The 16454-nt window shown below is 45.3% G+C and overlaps 1 protein-coding gene across 3 annotated transcripts in view; it reads right to left on the reverse strand.

Moving 5' to 3' along the window:
- Nucleotides 1–5827: 5827 nt before the first annotated feature.
- Nucleotides 5828–16454, reverse strand: part of LOC120901910 (ankyrin repeat domain-containing protein 29) — a 222822-nt gene continuing 212195 nt past the window's right edge. For all 3 annotated transcript variants that reach the window (XM_040310273.1, XM_040310275.1, XM_040310274.1), the window contains exons 7-8: nt 8105–8302; nt 5828–8033 (exon numbers count right to left, since the gene is read on the reverse strand). In XM_040310273.1, coding sequence (XP_040166207.1) covers nt 7644–8033; nt 8105–8302 — 588 coding nt within the window. In that variant the 3' untranslated portion in view covers nt 5828–7643. The remainder of the gene's footprint in view (nt 8034–8104; nt 8303–16454) is intronic.

Below are 16454 nucleotides of genomic sequence, written 5' to 3' on the forward strand. Positions count from 1 at the left end.
TAAAAACTTCATCAACGAAACTCTTAACACCGAGCAGCATCGATCTGCTTTGACGTGTGGATACGGGTTTTTTGTTTGAGTCGTTCTTGTCGCGCAGTCCACTCGTCTTAATGCTTGTTTAAGTTAAGAAGTTAAGGCTCTCCCCAAAAAAATAAGAACAGACGGCAACAAAATCACCCCAAGAAGAGTCACGTTAGACCCCGTCTTGGCACCCGGCATGTGTGTTTGGGCACTGGTCAATGCGTTTCTGTGCGCCGTTTGGTATGGGGTGGCTTGAATTTGTCAGTTTTGCTAATTGTGAAATATTTCCTTCGGCACGCAATCTGCCCCGAAGCACTTGGGTGCGGGACACACTGACGCCGGGCCTGTGCTCTCTCTCTCTGGGACACTGCCGTCTTAAGGAGCTGCAAATGAATGATGAAGTAGCACGAATTCGGCTGCAAAATGTGCAGAAGGCAGAAGGAAATGTGCAGCAAGAGTGGAAAACAAACTACCACCCCTTGACGACGGCACACACTTAAGTACATTGCGCACACGCACCACATACAGCATACAAGTCGAGGAAGGCCGGCCGGAAACGGGTGGAAAGGAACGGACGGTTAAGTGTTAATGTAAGTAGCGTTTGAGCGCAAGAAAAAAAAAGTTAAAACAACCGGCTGAGGTAGTGGAAGGCAGAAAAAGCGAAACAAACACCGTAAATGAGCTCGAAGAGAGAAGTCGACAAAAATGTGAGAAAATGTGTTTTTGCGCCATTAATTCTCAAGCCAAGGACCCACTGGTTCGTTTGCGGAAGTGTTGTCTACCCTTGTGTACAATGTGTGTATGGCTGTGTGTGTTAATGTCCTGTTGATGATGTTACTTGATTAACTTTCTTCTATTCCTTCGCTCACTGCAATTCACCGATCGAGGTGTCCTTTCTTGCTTTCTGTAAGGGCGGCTTCTTTTCTTTACTCTCTCTCGCTCTCTTTCTACTGCATCTTTCGTTGATTGTACACTTAATTTTGCCATTATTCACAATAATTAGCAAACCGTTTCTCCCTTTCGCCATTTGTGTCCCTTTATGATGAGTAGGGCCGTGTGTGTATCAGTTAAGATCGGTTTATTTACCCGCGCCACCAAACAAAAACCGATCATTTTGGCCGATAGTAGTAGCAGTCCCCAACAGCAAAAGGTTGTCCCAAATTGTCACAACCCAAAAACCCAGGCGGCAAAATGCTGGGGAACGGGAAAAGATGATAGTAGAAGAGGTCCCCGCACAGCAGCACAGAACGCCGCACAAACCAATTTTCGGACCGCTCGGTTTCCGTGTCAACAATGGTTCGCGCTCCCTTTAATTAAATTACCAACACGGCAAACGATCCTTCCACTCTCTCTCTCTGTCTCTCGGTGCGCGCGCCGGCCGATCCTTTCGTATGGCTGCACACTTCCCATCTTTACCCAGCAAAAGGCAAAAGGGGTCCGATGATCGCCGTTGCTGCCGCTGCTTTTCGCTTTCGTTTGAAGAAACAAGCGCGCATAATTACAAATTGCACCTTTTTCGGCATTTCTTCTTTCAAGGCAGACGACGCGCACCGGGGAGGGGCAGGGTGGTGTGTCATTGGTGTTGCTTTGCGATGCGTGATGCGGGGACGCGCGCACGTGATAAGGGTGGCCCGGGAAGGTGCGAATTGCGGAGCCAGCGCTGCTCGGTAGGCGCGAGATCGGTAGGGTCTGAAAGACCCAACAGGCCCTTTGCTGTTTTCGCGTTTGTCGGTGCATCTTTCTGGCCAACTCGCTCTCTCTCTCTCTTCACCCAACTCGGATAGGCACGAAGATGCCGCGGGGGACGGTTGGACACTTTCCGCCGCAGATTATTGGTTTGGGCGAATAGGGCCGGGCCGGGGAAGAACCTTGTTAGCTTCGATCGAGTTACTCCCGCCGAAAGCGTCGCTCGGAAAAGGCATGCGTAAAAGGGTTTGGATGGACGAAAAATTTGCTTGCCGTGTTCGCACGGCACTGTGCAATGTGATGCAGAGAACAGTGAAGGATGGGAAAAAGGGCAAATCATGGAAAGCAATAAAAGTTAAAAAAAAACATCATAAACTGTATTAGGAATTCAATGAGTAATTTGTGTGAAGAAGGTATTGAAATAATGATTGAAATTATTTTTTGTATACTTTGTAATGTTGTAATGTTGTTGGGTAATTTGTTAAAATATTTTAGTTTTTTTTTAATCAATGCATTACTTTTACTGTTTTATCTATTTCTTTTTCGTACTTTACATTTAGTTTGCTTTGTTAGGGATTTCAGTGTTGCTTTATTCGCCCTTATTTCGCCTATTTAAGGTGCTGAAATGACTTTCCTTCGTTTTCCTTTTTTCTTCTTCTTTTTATATTAATTATTAATATTTTTTATACTTGTAAGAGCAAATCCCTTTTACTGAGGCTCAACAAGAGGATACACTGTTGAGATGCTATTGGTTTCGCCCGATCAGCACTGTACACTTGCAGGACTGTCTCACATCCTCCAGGACTGCCCAATTTGCTTCCCTTTCAACCGAACGCCCCCCCCCCCCTTACCACCCTACCGCACGTAGGGACGGCTGATGATCGATGGCGAAAAGAACCGAAGGTAACATAATCAGCGTTAACCACCTCCTCTCTTCGGTGGAGTTTTGTTTCTTTTTAATGCCGTCCCGCACGGTTTGCTGCCCGCTCCAGCAGCTCCGAGGATCCTGGAGCACTGGAGATCCTGCGCCCAGCTAGACCGACTTATATTGCACCGGTACCAGCATGTCAGAAGAGGTAGGCAGAGCAAAAAGGCAAAAGGTGAGTACTTTTAGGCATATTTTACCCTGCTTGTGTGCCTCAGCAACCGAAACGATCGCCGTACGGTTGGTGGAGATCGTCCTAGGGGGGTTTTTCGAACACTTTTTGGACGGAAAAAAGACAACCAAGAGTATCCACACAACACCAACGAACAGACGCATCGGTTCCCAGTTTCCGGACGGAAGGCAACAAAGCACTAAACCGTAGAAACTCGTTTACTTTTTGGGATGCACGTCGTGCAGGAGTGAAATGAGACAACCCCCAAGGAGGAGGCCACTGCTTTGTGCTGATTGCAACCGGACCGTGGTGCACTTGGGGTGGGCATCTCCCCAAGAATCAACCCACCCCAAGAAATGAGGGGAAGAAATAATTTAGGAGAGAAAATCGACATTTGATATCTTCTCGTTTCGCGCTTTTCGGTCTCGTTATTCAATTACTCTTCGTTGACTGTCGAATGTTGGTGGGCGATGGTGAAAGAAGAACCCCGAAGGTAACGCAACCCAACCCGAAAGGACCGTGTCCCGTGGACGGAACGCAAATGAATGCCGCACGCCATCCCGCGTGTCACCGCTGTCCGACCGACAAGAAGGAAGACAGGTACGGACAAAGGCAGTTGTTAGCATGCCCCTTGTCCCTCCGGTTTGTGGCTTCATCGAACGCAGGACGCAGTCCACAGCACCGAACCACAATTTGTCTTGCTTTTATTTTGGGGTGCGTGTGGCGCAAACGATTTTCACACCACCGCCGCCAATTCGGAGTCTGCACCGATGCAACTTCGTCCATGTGTGGGTCCGGTACGGGCTTGCGGCAAAAAAAGGTGCGCAAAACGGATATTGACAACCGTACCCATCGTGTCCCGACCGTGCTGCTTGCCGGTCAAGCGAGAAGACGAGCACACACACACACACACACACAGCCAGCACAGACACGGTCTGTCAAGTAAAGGTGAAATATGAGTTCCGTCCCGTCGTCGCCGGGCCACAACACCCATGCGCCTGGTCGTCGTCTTGTCGTCCTGTCGCTTCGTAGCGTCCGCCCAAATCCTTTTGATCCCGACCGCGTGACCATTCACGCCAGCAGGATAAAAAGGAAAGAACGAGGTCCGGGAAGCAAAAAAAGAAAAACCTGCCACATCTGAGGATCTTCTTGGTGGATATCGTTCGGCTAACATTGTTGATGGTTGATTGCATTTGCACTGCCCCGCATTTGGGTCAATGGCGATTGGTGTGAAGTGATCTCTGGGGGGTGTAGGAATAAATCCCACAATTTTGTGCTTCAATCGGGAGGTTGGTTTTTTTTTTGGGAAGAAATCCTCCGTAAATTGTGTCAGTGGAAGCACAATCACACTTAAGATCACACATCGGAACGATCAAAGGTTCGGTGCGAGATTGTGCCGTTCATTGCAGGTCACTTTACTCTCGGTTGGGAAGAGCAATTAATGAGGGCTTCAGTGCGTGGGAGAGTTTGTGGTTTGTAAATCCATCCCTTAATAGAACCATCAAAGCAGCGTCATAGTCCAGCAAGTCCTTCGGACGATGTATCAATCACCAACAATAAGGATTCCCCTACTTGATGTTTCCTCTTTTGAAAAGTTCTACGATAGCTTGAACGGACAACAGGTTGCATTGAACAAGAACTTAACGATTATTGAAAACTAATTGTTAGGAATAGAGGTAGGGCATCGTAACAAAAAGAACGAACAGATGACAGATACTTTCATTCGATTGAGAGCTTCGAATTCCGAGTTCCAATTCATTTTCCCGATTTTTAATTGTGTGTGTTTTTCTCACACTGACATTTTAGGACATCTCTTTAATGCCTTCATTACTTACATACTCTAAAAAAAATAATTATTCATTTAAAAATCATGAAGAATCCCAACCCGACCTCACAATTACGTTCTGATTCAATTGTTGAAATCGATATTAATTTACTTGTTCGTTGGTGACCTATTTTGTGGTTATTACTCCTCTTTTGTTTTTCGAAGCAAGAGTAAATACTGACTGATTTTGTACTTTTATATACATTTTGTTTAGACAGGCTAGAATTAGAACATAGAATTCCTTAGATAACTGTCTTTAGATTCTTCTTTTTACATTTCTCAGTTACTATATGAAATTGATAAACTAATTTTATTTTATGGAATTACCGATTGATTTAATTCATCAAATTGGCTCAAATCAAATATCTAATGACATTCATTATTTTTAGCAACAAAAATAGCCTGTTTTATGGAGGTAAGAATTAAGCAAATCACAATTTTACAGGTGTAGCTTGAAGTTACAGTAAATAAAAAGCATATGAAAAGGAACATTATGTTATCTGTATCTATTGTTTTTTAATACTTGTAAGATCAAAACCCTTATGCTGAGGCCTCAAAAAAGGATTAACTGTTGAGATGCTATTGGTTTCGCCCGATCAGCACTGTACACGAGCAGTACATTGTTATTGAGTAAATGATCGCATGCTGGAGTAGCTCGGTGGTGGTCTGATCCATACATGCGTTGGCTCCTACAAGGCCGAACATAATCGATTCTCAAACAAACCATTCTCCCGTAGTAAGAGGACTTTACTATTTGGCGGCGTGATACTTAAAGCTTCGAAAGCCTGTATAAACGACCGATGTTCATACTTTACGTTGTTATGCCAAGTAGCATGTGAAGATAAATCCCAAAAATATAATAAACTAAAGTAAGAAATTGGCTCATTCATTATTTAACATTCGTTTGCTAACGATTGAGTACAATTTAAGAATCTATAAATAAGTAATTTATCAATTACAGGCAACTAAAAACAGATAAAAAATATAAATTGTCACACAAATTGAAAAAGTTAGTGAATAGTTAGTCAAAAATATAAATAATCAATTTATATAATTAGTGCTTTTAATTAAACATTCACCGCAGAAATATTGCTCAAAATTCTCACCTGTTCCTTCGACGCTTTTCCAAACCGCAGGATCGCCGTCGCTTGTGATACATCGCTTCCGGAACAACAACAAAAAATGCAACACTCTGCGCTTCAGGAAACTTTGCTTCGGATACTAGACAGGGGTTTATTCGTATTTCAGCATTGGTTGTAACGAGCGTTTTCTCCGCCAGCGGCGGCAACAAGCAACAAGTTCTCTAGGCAAGAAGCAAACCTATATCACTACACTCTTAATACGTGTCCCGGGCACAACGGCACAAGGACACCAATATATCGCTCTAACCTTCCGGAACTTCTCTGAAGACTACTACAGCAGCGGGCGTGAGGGAGTTTCCTCCAGTCCGATATTAACACTTTCATTACACCTTTATCATTGCGTTGGGTTGGCAACGCTGCTCCAAGCGGGTTCGTTTTGCTGCGCTCTCGGGCCTGCCATGCAATCACAAATCAATGTCCATGCCAACGTCCTCCAGCGTTGGCCCGTTTGTCCGGGACATTACAATCAGGTGAAGAACGCTCTTTTTTTGTTGCTTCCTATGTATGTGTGTGTGTGCGGGGCACTCTGCTCATCCTGCTGCTGTCCGCGCAAGGCGCAATCTCCGCGCGTGCTATGGAAGCGGAATGAAAGTTTCCCATTTTCCCGGCACCGTTGGTGGTTTCTCTGCACAACCACGACGATGACGATGATGATGGCATTTGGGAGGCCAGCAAAAAGCCGGAGCCTGGGACAGTTGTTGTTTTTTTTTTTATTATTGCTGCACGCACACCACCACATCCGTGTTCCCGCGGTGTCATCTTCGCGGTGTACCGGAACCGCCCGGCTGGGAAGGACACCACACCAAGGCGCACGACAGTTTTCATTGAAGTGGTTGCTTTCGTGGGTCTCTGATGTTCGATTTCAATCTCGCTCGCAGCGGGTGGTTCACCCATAACACAGGCACATACAGTCCATCGTAAAAGAGGGGGGGAGCAACCTCGAAAAGGATTCGCGATTTGTGGTCGCAGTAAAAGTATGCGAAACTTACTCCACCAATCCTTTCGTTTGCTAGCTGAAGCGTGGTAGGATGTCATTGCGGCTTTGGGATGAGAACGGTAGCGCGGGACGGGATGTGTCAATAGCAGAAGTGCACTAGCACTTCCGGTGTACGTTCGCCAGTGTGCGCCATTCTTTGATCCTATACGGCACCCGACCCGACGTTGTGTCGCTATCCTTTACAAGCGATTCTAACTTTTACTTGCAGCTCCAGGTTTTACTTGCTATCGAATGACAGCAACCTGGGTTTTGTTCCGTCGGCTGTCGGTGTCCGTCCTGATCCGTCCGGGGTCAAATAATATTTTGTCTCCTGGAGCGGGGTAAATAGCAGCAATAATAACGATAACGTTTAACGACAATCGTTGCCATGACCGGCACAGCACAGCACTGGCATGAACCGCAGAAGTGATATTGTGATGACCGCATGGGAATGCTCGGGTCGCTGTGGGACTGGAACAGAGCCGGAAGTGTCACGTCCAACCACAGTGCCGGTGCTGCTGGGTGCATTTTATTGTGCAGGATTGCATCCACAGTATTGCGAGTGTTTGTGCAGCGTATACTGATTTCTTCGTACTGATTACGTATGTTTGTTTTTGAGCACATCGAGAGAGTATTTTGAGCTTTTAGGAGCAGTTAAATTGAAGCTTTTAAGTCAATGATTAATCTCCAATTACTGCCAGCAGTGTTAAACACTGGTGTCTTGCATAGGAAGACGAAACTTTCGAAAGGAACCAATTGCTCCGAAACACTATTCTAGTTTGCTTACTGTTAGTTTGATTAAAAGATTAAATAACAAAACACTGGAAGGAATAGGCGTTGTCGGACGAAATGGGTAACGATGGGGTGAAAGCTCGCTTGCTCTCTACCCTCCCCCTCTAACCAGTGATGGCTACTGATGGGGCGGCAGCTCCTTTGGCCGCCGGTGCTTTGCTTTGGTTTGAGGCCGGTCCCATACGTTTTGGAGTTCCGCCGGCTGTCGGTTGCTTCTGTAGCTGCTCACGCTCCTTCAAGTACTGATGGATGGCGGCAAACTTTTGCTGCCGGGCGAGCTGCAACGGTGTGTAGCCGTCCTGATTCGCGATCGTACAGTCGGCACCGGCCGCTACCAGCTGCTTCACGATCGGCAGATGGCCGAACATGACGGCGGCATGCAAGGCCGTCTCTCCGTTCGCTAGCCGGCCCAGATTCGGGCGGAATTTGAGCAGCTCCTGCACCACCGCACTGTGTCCCTTGTGGGCCGCCTTGAACAGGGCCGTCGCTCCATCCTGTTGGACGCAGAGCACAGGCATTTGAATGAGTTGGAGTTTTTCAAAGGTGATGGTGTTTGGTTACTTACACATCGTACAGCATCCACCACGGCGCCATTGTGGAGCAGTATCTTGACGACGTGATCGTGGCCCATCTGGGCCGCTATCCAGAGTGGTGTGGCGCCATCATTGCGCGGTGCATCCGGGTTCGCACCGGCGGCTAGCAGGAGCTTCAGCACCAAGCTGTGGCCGTTCTGTGCCGCTATGAAGAGGGGTGTCGCTCGGTCCTGTGGAAAGGAAGAGGAAAGGAGTATGATCATGACCTGTAATTATAAAGTTCAGAAGTATTTCTACATGGAAATATGGGGAATAGTCATTTTGAAGCTGTTGTGTAGGATATTCCGTTTGTCTTCAGTGAATTTTTTGAACATCTTTGTAACAAATAGACATTCGGATCACTAAACGTCGGAATTTGGTCATCATTTTGGATGTTGTAAATATTGAATTCTGTGGAAGATCCTGATGTGGAAGATCAGAGAAATCATCAAGTGATCGAGGAAGCCGCCAATAAGATACATCTTACGGAACTATAAACTTAAATGTCCTAAACATTGACTCGAATTCTGCGCAAGAATCAATTGTCACTGAGCTCGATAGTTAAATCAAGAATTGAAGAATAGACATCATGTTTTTCGAGAATTTCTGAAGATTTTCTGATTGCCTTCTATGAACATTTGAGCTTTCTCTGAAATGGATTTAAAACATTCAGCTCCCTTGCGTACTCATCAGCAGGAAACAAGAGTGATCGCGTAACACGGGAAGTCCACCTGTGGAACACTTTTATAGTACCATCACTTTGGATATCATAAACATCTTCCGACATTCGGTGGAACAACTAATGCATGCCCGTCGTCTTGGGAGGGCTAGTTCAGAAGTTGCCAAAGCGTCCGCAAACGTTCGCGCACCGGTCGCATTAGCGGCAGAGGTTACGCTCCCACGACTTCTGAAGCAAAAAGGTGATGCCACCCGGACGACCGGTTCCGGGCGCAGGCAATCAGCAAACGACCCCCATCTAGCTAGAATCATTAGACGCCGCCACATTGACGGACGCATTTTTGTGGTTATTTATGCACGCGAAACCTAGTGCGGGCGGGCAACCACTCCGGCTCGGGTGTGACCTGCAACATTCTAGTGGTGAAAATTGCACAAGAAATGGCAATGCAGAGAGAGAGAGAGAGAGAGAGAGAGAGAAAAACAGACAGCGAGAACTCAACCGCCGAGGGAGTGTTTGGTAGTAAATCAACCAATTTACAGTTACGGACCTGACCTAAATCCCTTACCAAGAACTTATATAAATTACCCGACCCCGAAACCAAAAAAAAAAAACAACCTCACGCGGACAGCTGATGATGCAGATGCTGCAGGCCATGACCAGGAAGATGTATGCGCAGGGGTACCGCCGTGGGCTTCGGGCCCATCTCACAAACCGCCAACAGGGCAGGAGCGCGCACACACACACACACACACACACAGAAACCGCACAAGCTGCTTGCGGTGGTTGAATTGTCCAAAATAAGGGGGGCAGAACGGCGTGAACTATTTCTTGCCGGTTAGTCTCGGTACGTCCCTGCTAGTCTCTGAACCGCAAGCAAATTAATCCCGCGGGCGCCAAACAGCATAAAAAAACCTCAGAAAAGAGATGGGTTGAACTAAAAAAACGATGCACACCTTTTCAGTTCAAAACCTTTTCATAATTCTTGATGATTTTCGCTCGCGCGCAGGACCCACATCATCACGGTTGGTGCGTTGCCCTGCTCCTGCTGCTGCTGCTGCTGCTCGTTTTCTTAGGCACAGATCCCCTTTCCCTCGTCGTTGGCATTGGCATTGGGGAGCATCTTTTGATGGGTTTCTACGGCATGCATTTTTTTTTGTTGCACCATCCCATCCGAAGAGACCCCACGCCCGGCTGTATCCTTCGCTTGGTTGGTTACCGTAGCAACCCAAAACCCTTCTCGGAAGGAAGCGGGTAATCGGGCCAATTTTTCACTTTACCATCAACTTCCTTTTGGGGGATCGACCTACTTCCAACAGCAGTAAACGGTCACACACACATGCACCATCTCTAGCTCGTCAGGAATTTTAAGCCGAATCGTGAGTCTGTTGCAGAAGAAGAGACGACCAAACTGCAAAAAAAAACTACCCCACTAAGATTACATCTTTCACTCGAACTTTGGTGCTGCTCCTCCGATCGAATAAATCGGTCAAAGGAGTTATGCAACGGGCACGGGAGTTTTGGTTCGCTTTCGGGTGTAGAAGCTTTTACACAACACTCTTCGGCGGTGGTGGTGGTGCTGCGCCACAGGGCGAGAAGATGCGCCGGAATTTCGTAAACATCTGCATACGCGCCTCGGCAGCGGCACGACGGCATCAGAGAGTGGCAGAGAGTGCAATAAAAAAAGGTCACTTATCGTGTTTACAACCCTACACAGGCACGGAACGGCGGCCGTAGCGAGAATGATAGACATTTATGGATGGGTGGTAAATTGAGCATATGATGCTGATCGCAAACCAGGTGGCGGTGGTTTGGTCGTTAGTGTTAGCGTGCATGGTTGGTTGGGGTAAGTAAGTACTAATTTTAAGCTCCATAAATTTACGACCAGAGCGGCGGGTCATTGGAAGAATGTGCGGCATTTATGCGCAGCACTTCTTTTGTGGTTCTGGATTGTAAAATTTATTGGATTTGAACGTTTAGTTTGTCTGATGTATGGTTCCATGGTATTCATGTTACAAGCCGCATATTGAAAGAGAAGAAATTTAAACATTTTAATAACCTACTGATTAAAAAATAATAAGATCTATTCAAGGCAAAGTTTGAATAGATGTATAGCTTAGCGAAAGTAACTTGAATTTCAATAGAGAAAGAACTAGGTAGCAAAATATGGCAATCTTTGAACCCAGAATTTAAAAAAAAAAACATGGAACCTGACAGGTTGAAACCTTCGTAGTTAGATTATTCATCAGTTGACACCTCAAAAATTATAAAATAACAGCAATGTAGCAATGCAGAAATCATGTGGATATCCAGAAGTGCTCTGTAGAAGAAGCCGACGATATTCATCTTGGAGATCTTCATTTCGTCAAACCACTCAAAAAGACTGCAGATTAGAAATACTTCACTATACCAATCCAACCAACATTTTTCGAAAAATTATTCTACGTCTACGTCTTGGAGTATTTTCCAATTTCAAGATATGATTATGTTAACATGTTTTGCAAATAAAGCTGTTTTACATTTTATTTTTAGTTTTTGTTTGTATTTCACCCTTTAAAAACATTTCCAAATTGTAGAAAGAGAAGGATAATGGATTTAAAACGAGTCAATTTCCGAGAAATACACCTTCAAATTCCAGACTTCTTCACAACAATTGTGAGATTCATTCCGGGTATTGAAGGATCCCAAGCTGTTGCTATCCCCGGAACGAATGACGCACCTGTATCACTTGGGCAGCTGTCATTTTATGACACTTTCGCAAGAATTGAACCACTTCCCAGAAAATAATGAACCAAACTTCCGGGAAATAGTTCCGGGAAAGTACCATATGAAACCTTCACAACAAAAGTTGTGTCACGTGTGCCTTTTCGTGAAGTGAGAATTAAAATGTTGTCCTTCATAGTGTTAGAAGGGCTGAACGCTTCAAAAATCGGAATAATGGAATGTTGAACCAGCAAAGGGGGTTGAAGTGAACTAACACACTCTATGCAAACGAAGACATTTTTGTATTATTTATTGAGAGCCCCTTTCGTATTTGGAGCTGTTCTAAAGACTTCTCCCTCAACCAACTTGGACATCATACAGCAAATGGTTACCTAGATACTTTCCTTTCTTTAACTATTCCAATCATTTCCATGACATAAATTATCATCTACACCTGCGTCCATTCATCCACGTGGCAAGGAAACCTACAAACACACACACTCACGCGCGCACACAGGAGCACGTGTATGGCCACCCTACACCATTTCTATTCTGCGGGGAGCCATTTAGATCGCCGGAACGAAGAAATTGTGTCACTTAGCGAACAAACTGCCGGCTGAGTGTGGGAAGCCGGCGACCACCACCACCAGGTCGCCGGTCACCGGAGTTTTGGCTGCAATATCCTGACGCATTTGCCCCGTTGCCCAACTCCCGACCGTTTTTTTACGTTCTATTAAGCAAAATTTCCATTAAAATCTAAATTGTCCACATGCATCATTTATCTTCGTTTCATTAGAATTGTATAAGGTGGTGCAGCATGCCGCCGTGCGGCAGCGACGGCCATCGTCTGCTTGGTCTGCTCCAATGGCAGCGACGTCCCGCTTCCTTTTTTTGGCATTTCGGATCGGATTGCGTCTCAGAGTCGATCCGAAAGGCCTGGAAATTGGGATGGAATTATTTTATTCCCCGGCCATCGGCAGCAGCAGCAGCAGCCGAGCGGCAGGCCACTGTGGGATGGATGGCCCGGCAAACTAATTTCAGCTCATCTCTCCTGTCCTTTCTCACTCCCAACTAACTCTCCTCCGGAGCAGCACAGCATCATCATCACGGCCAAAACCATCGGAAATGAAATCCAATCCGATTTTTCCCTCACCTTATACCGCCATTGCGCGCCGTTGCCTAGAACACGGACGAAACCGTGTTTTTCGAAAACCGTTCCGAATGCAGAAGCACCAAACAACTTTAGAGGAGGGAGGGTTGCCCATTTTTCGCTTATGCTGGCCGTCGTTCAAAAGTCATCGTTGATTACAATGTTCACGAGTTTTAACAAGGGTGCTGCGAAAGGAACACCGAGCCCGGGCAAGCAAATGATGCCCCTCTCCCGGATGCCTGCGGCAAACCTGGCATCGCTGGCCAAAACCCAAAAAAACACCCGGCACGAAAAGGCAGAAACGAAATGCTGTGGCAGTGGTGGCGGTGGTGGTACGCGCGTCTTAATCATGTAATAAACTCATAAACATCGTTGCTAAGAAACGGCTCGCCCGGTTCTCCCTCGGGGCCCTGTCGGGCTCGCACAAGAGCGTTTTCGGCAGAGCAGAAAACAGCGGAAACTATCGTAACTCGCTCTAACGACGAGCCGCTGCCGCCGCCGAAGTGTGTGCCCAAGAACTGAATTTTCGATTATGCTCTAACGCGACCGGGAAGGGTGAACGGTTGCGCCTAAGGAACAGAGAGAGAGAGAGAGAGAGAGAGAGAGAGAGAGAGAGAGAGAGAGAGAGAGAGAAAGAGAGAGAGAGAGAGAGAGAGAGAGAGAGCATGAAAGAAAACTACAAGGGAGCAAGGTAAACTATTTCACCATTTCGGATTATGGAGGAAATTTTTATGATTTGTGAACACAGCCGTCATCATCATCGTCGCCCATCGTTAACGGATTTCGGTGCTCTGGGACTGCCAACTACCCTCCCCAAAGGCACCAAGGCAGTTTTTAATGTCCAATTGTGCACAGAACCTTACAATCTCGCGATGAATTGGGCACAGAATTCGTTGCGAGCATTTTTATACAACCTTTCGCGAGTTGTCTGTATGTGTGCAGAGATTGATTGGATACGGGCATTGGGACTGGGGAACTGGACTATGGCATACGCACAGGCAATAAATGCATTTTTATGACGTTTCAATCAATGCATAGCGGGGTACTTTTTTCCTCTATCAAGCTCTTGTTATGACTGTGACTCATAGAATTGGATTAGATGAAGCTGGTAAAGGAAGTTTGCATTTGTATGCCTTGCCAACTGGTAGGGAAATATTTAATTTGTTTTATAGACCTTTAAAACTATTATTTACATTACTGACGGTACTTCGTAGGAAGTCCTTGGAAGTACCACGGCGGTCTTTTACACCGAGTGAGTCTTTTAATGCCTCACACTGTGTCTCTTTTATAGAAGAATATAGAAAAAGAACTCTAGTTGGTCTATATAATAGCTATTTCTTCAATAGATGTTCTTCATGCGTTGAGACAAATATTGTCAGCGAATTTCTATTATATGTCATTCAAAAAACAACTTATAGTTTTGTAAATGTTACACTATTTCTGAATCTTTTAAACACCTAGACATTTATCGAAATATGTAGGATACTTTCTAAACAATAAAAGCAAGAACTAGAGTTATGTTGACTACCATTACCCTCGTACCGTTTAAATTTTTTGAAGAACTACTCCTCTATCATGGTGTTTACATCTTTGGAGAGTTCCAAATTGCCATAAGAAGAAAACAAACAATTGGAAGTACACCTACGATAACTTGCACATATGTAAGACATTTGAAATCAAAATTTAGTTTTCAAGAGTATGCTAAAAAGGCTGGTTTGGTCGATAAAAGTTCTATTAAATTCATAAAAATACTGATACGACTGTTGCGAAAGTCATTTAAGAAAAGGAGATAATGTGGATATTTCTGCTGGGGAAAAAAATCACAAAATTAGTTTTTATTCCTTCCTTTGACTTGTGTGGTTGTAAGAGCCCGAAGCCGCATCCATCGGCTCTATTTATAGGGCACCTTAGCCCTATGCCCTATCCTGGTAAGCTGTCAGAAAAACCCTACAACAGTCACAAGCGTAAAAGATTTGTCCGGCTTTCTATTTGTAAACAAACGCTGTTCACAACAACGACCTAACAAAAAATGCACAAAGTCGTTATTCCAATGGGCGTTCCAATTCGTGGGCAAGATCGACTTGTGGATAAGATCACATTTTATCATTTAGGTATTTGATTTTACTGAATTTTGAACTATTTTTGATTAACAAATATGGTCGATTGGGATACACGTAGAACACATATTTGCGTCAATCATTAATTCAATAAACATAATTTCTACCAAGTTTTCCAACCAAAATGCAGGCCATATCTTTTAAATTTTTAATTAATAACATTGGTTAGAATGTCACATGCAAGGTCTTGGAACATCAGAACGATTCAGAATAATCAATCATATTGTAAATGATGATCACCAAGTAAAATCGCATGTATTTTTCGGCTCAAAGCTGGAATAGGCACTCCCATTATTGAGCTAAAAATATTTCAATTTTGATGAGACTTTACAAGGACTCCTCCAAAGGCGAGATCTTGGACAATATCAAGGATACGGTCAGAGAATAGCACATTTCCAGATAGACAACAAAGTGCTCCTAAAGAACGCTGTATTTGAGCCTCTTCTTGTATCCTTATTGATTAACATGTAATTCGCAGTTAACTGAAATATTATCCTTTCAGGAAACGAAACAAACCATTCCAGTTCAATTATTTGCACTGTATAAATTGTAAAAACATAATTTACAACCATTATGACTGCCAAAATAGTCATTATCTGCTATCCTTACATCAATTATTTCACATATTTTACTCACTCAATGCTACAACACTTCAAGAAACACCCTTCAACCCCCGGGTGGAAGCAAACAAGCGCAACCGGATGCAAAAAGGGGTACAACAATCTCGCCTGTCTTTCCAAACCAGATTTGCGTACCCATTTCCATCAGTACCCAACGCGGAAAAACTACACAAACCACACGATAAGTTTAGAGCCACCGCGTACACCCCATTTATCAAACGGACCATCATCATCATCATTTCCCGCTTTCAAACGCACCGAACCGCGCACCGCGCCTTCGTTACACACCTTTTGCGTAATCCTGCTTGTAATGCTACCCCCCGCCTACTCGAACCCTTCGCAAGACTCGTGACATGTTAATTACACCGACCTTCGCCCTCCCGCTCCCAATCGACTTTCTCTCCGGCGAGCTCGGCGTTTAGGTTGCTCAGCCGGATTCTATTTGTGCCGATGATTAATTTATGGATGGCGGAAAAACTCTAACGTGCACGTGTAGCAGCAGCAGCAGCATCACAAACTCACGGAGAAAGTGTTTTCAACGCAAGTGGCCACATGCGCCACTTCCCAAGGATCTGGGATCTCGACCGTGTGCACCACGAACCACCGCTGCAGCCGCCCCCAAATCATCATCGCGGAAGGAAAAACACGTCGTTTGCAATCTTTGGTTCCTTCTGCGACTCACTCACTCAGTAGATTCCAGGAGGCAGCGGGGGCAGAGTGGAGTTACAAATTATGGTAGCATATTTTATTTTGCTTCGCCGGTTTTTTGAATTTAATCTTCCAGCACAAACCTTCTCCGTCCCCAAAAGCATCCTGCCGCCGGCTGGGTGTTTGGGTGTGTGGCCGGCTGGCTGCTCCGGAAGCGCTGCTGTTAATCGGAAAGTTCTGAGCTGATGTCTGCCGTGTTCTGGCAGTTGCAGTCGGTGGGGAGTGAGGTGAAACAGGCAGTTCGTGGGTAACACCACGACGACGTGCAAAAGCAATTTTTGCCCATTAGGAGGACTTTAATGAAGTAGAACGTTAATTTTTAATACACTCACGCGTCCAGAACGAGAGAGAGAGGAGAGGAGCGGGCGA

Source organism: Anopheles arabiensis, chromosome 3 (genome assembly GCF_016920715.1).
Source record: "Anopheles arabiensis isolate DONGOLA chromosome 3, AaraD3, whole genome shotgun sequence".
In the NCBI taxonomy this organism is placed as follows: domain Eukaryota; kingdom Metazoa; phylum Arthropoda; class Insecta; order Diptera; family Culicidae; genus Anopheles; species Anopheles arabiensis.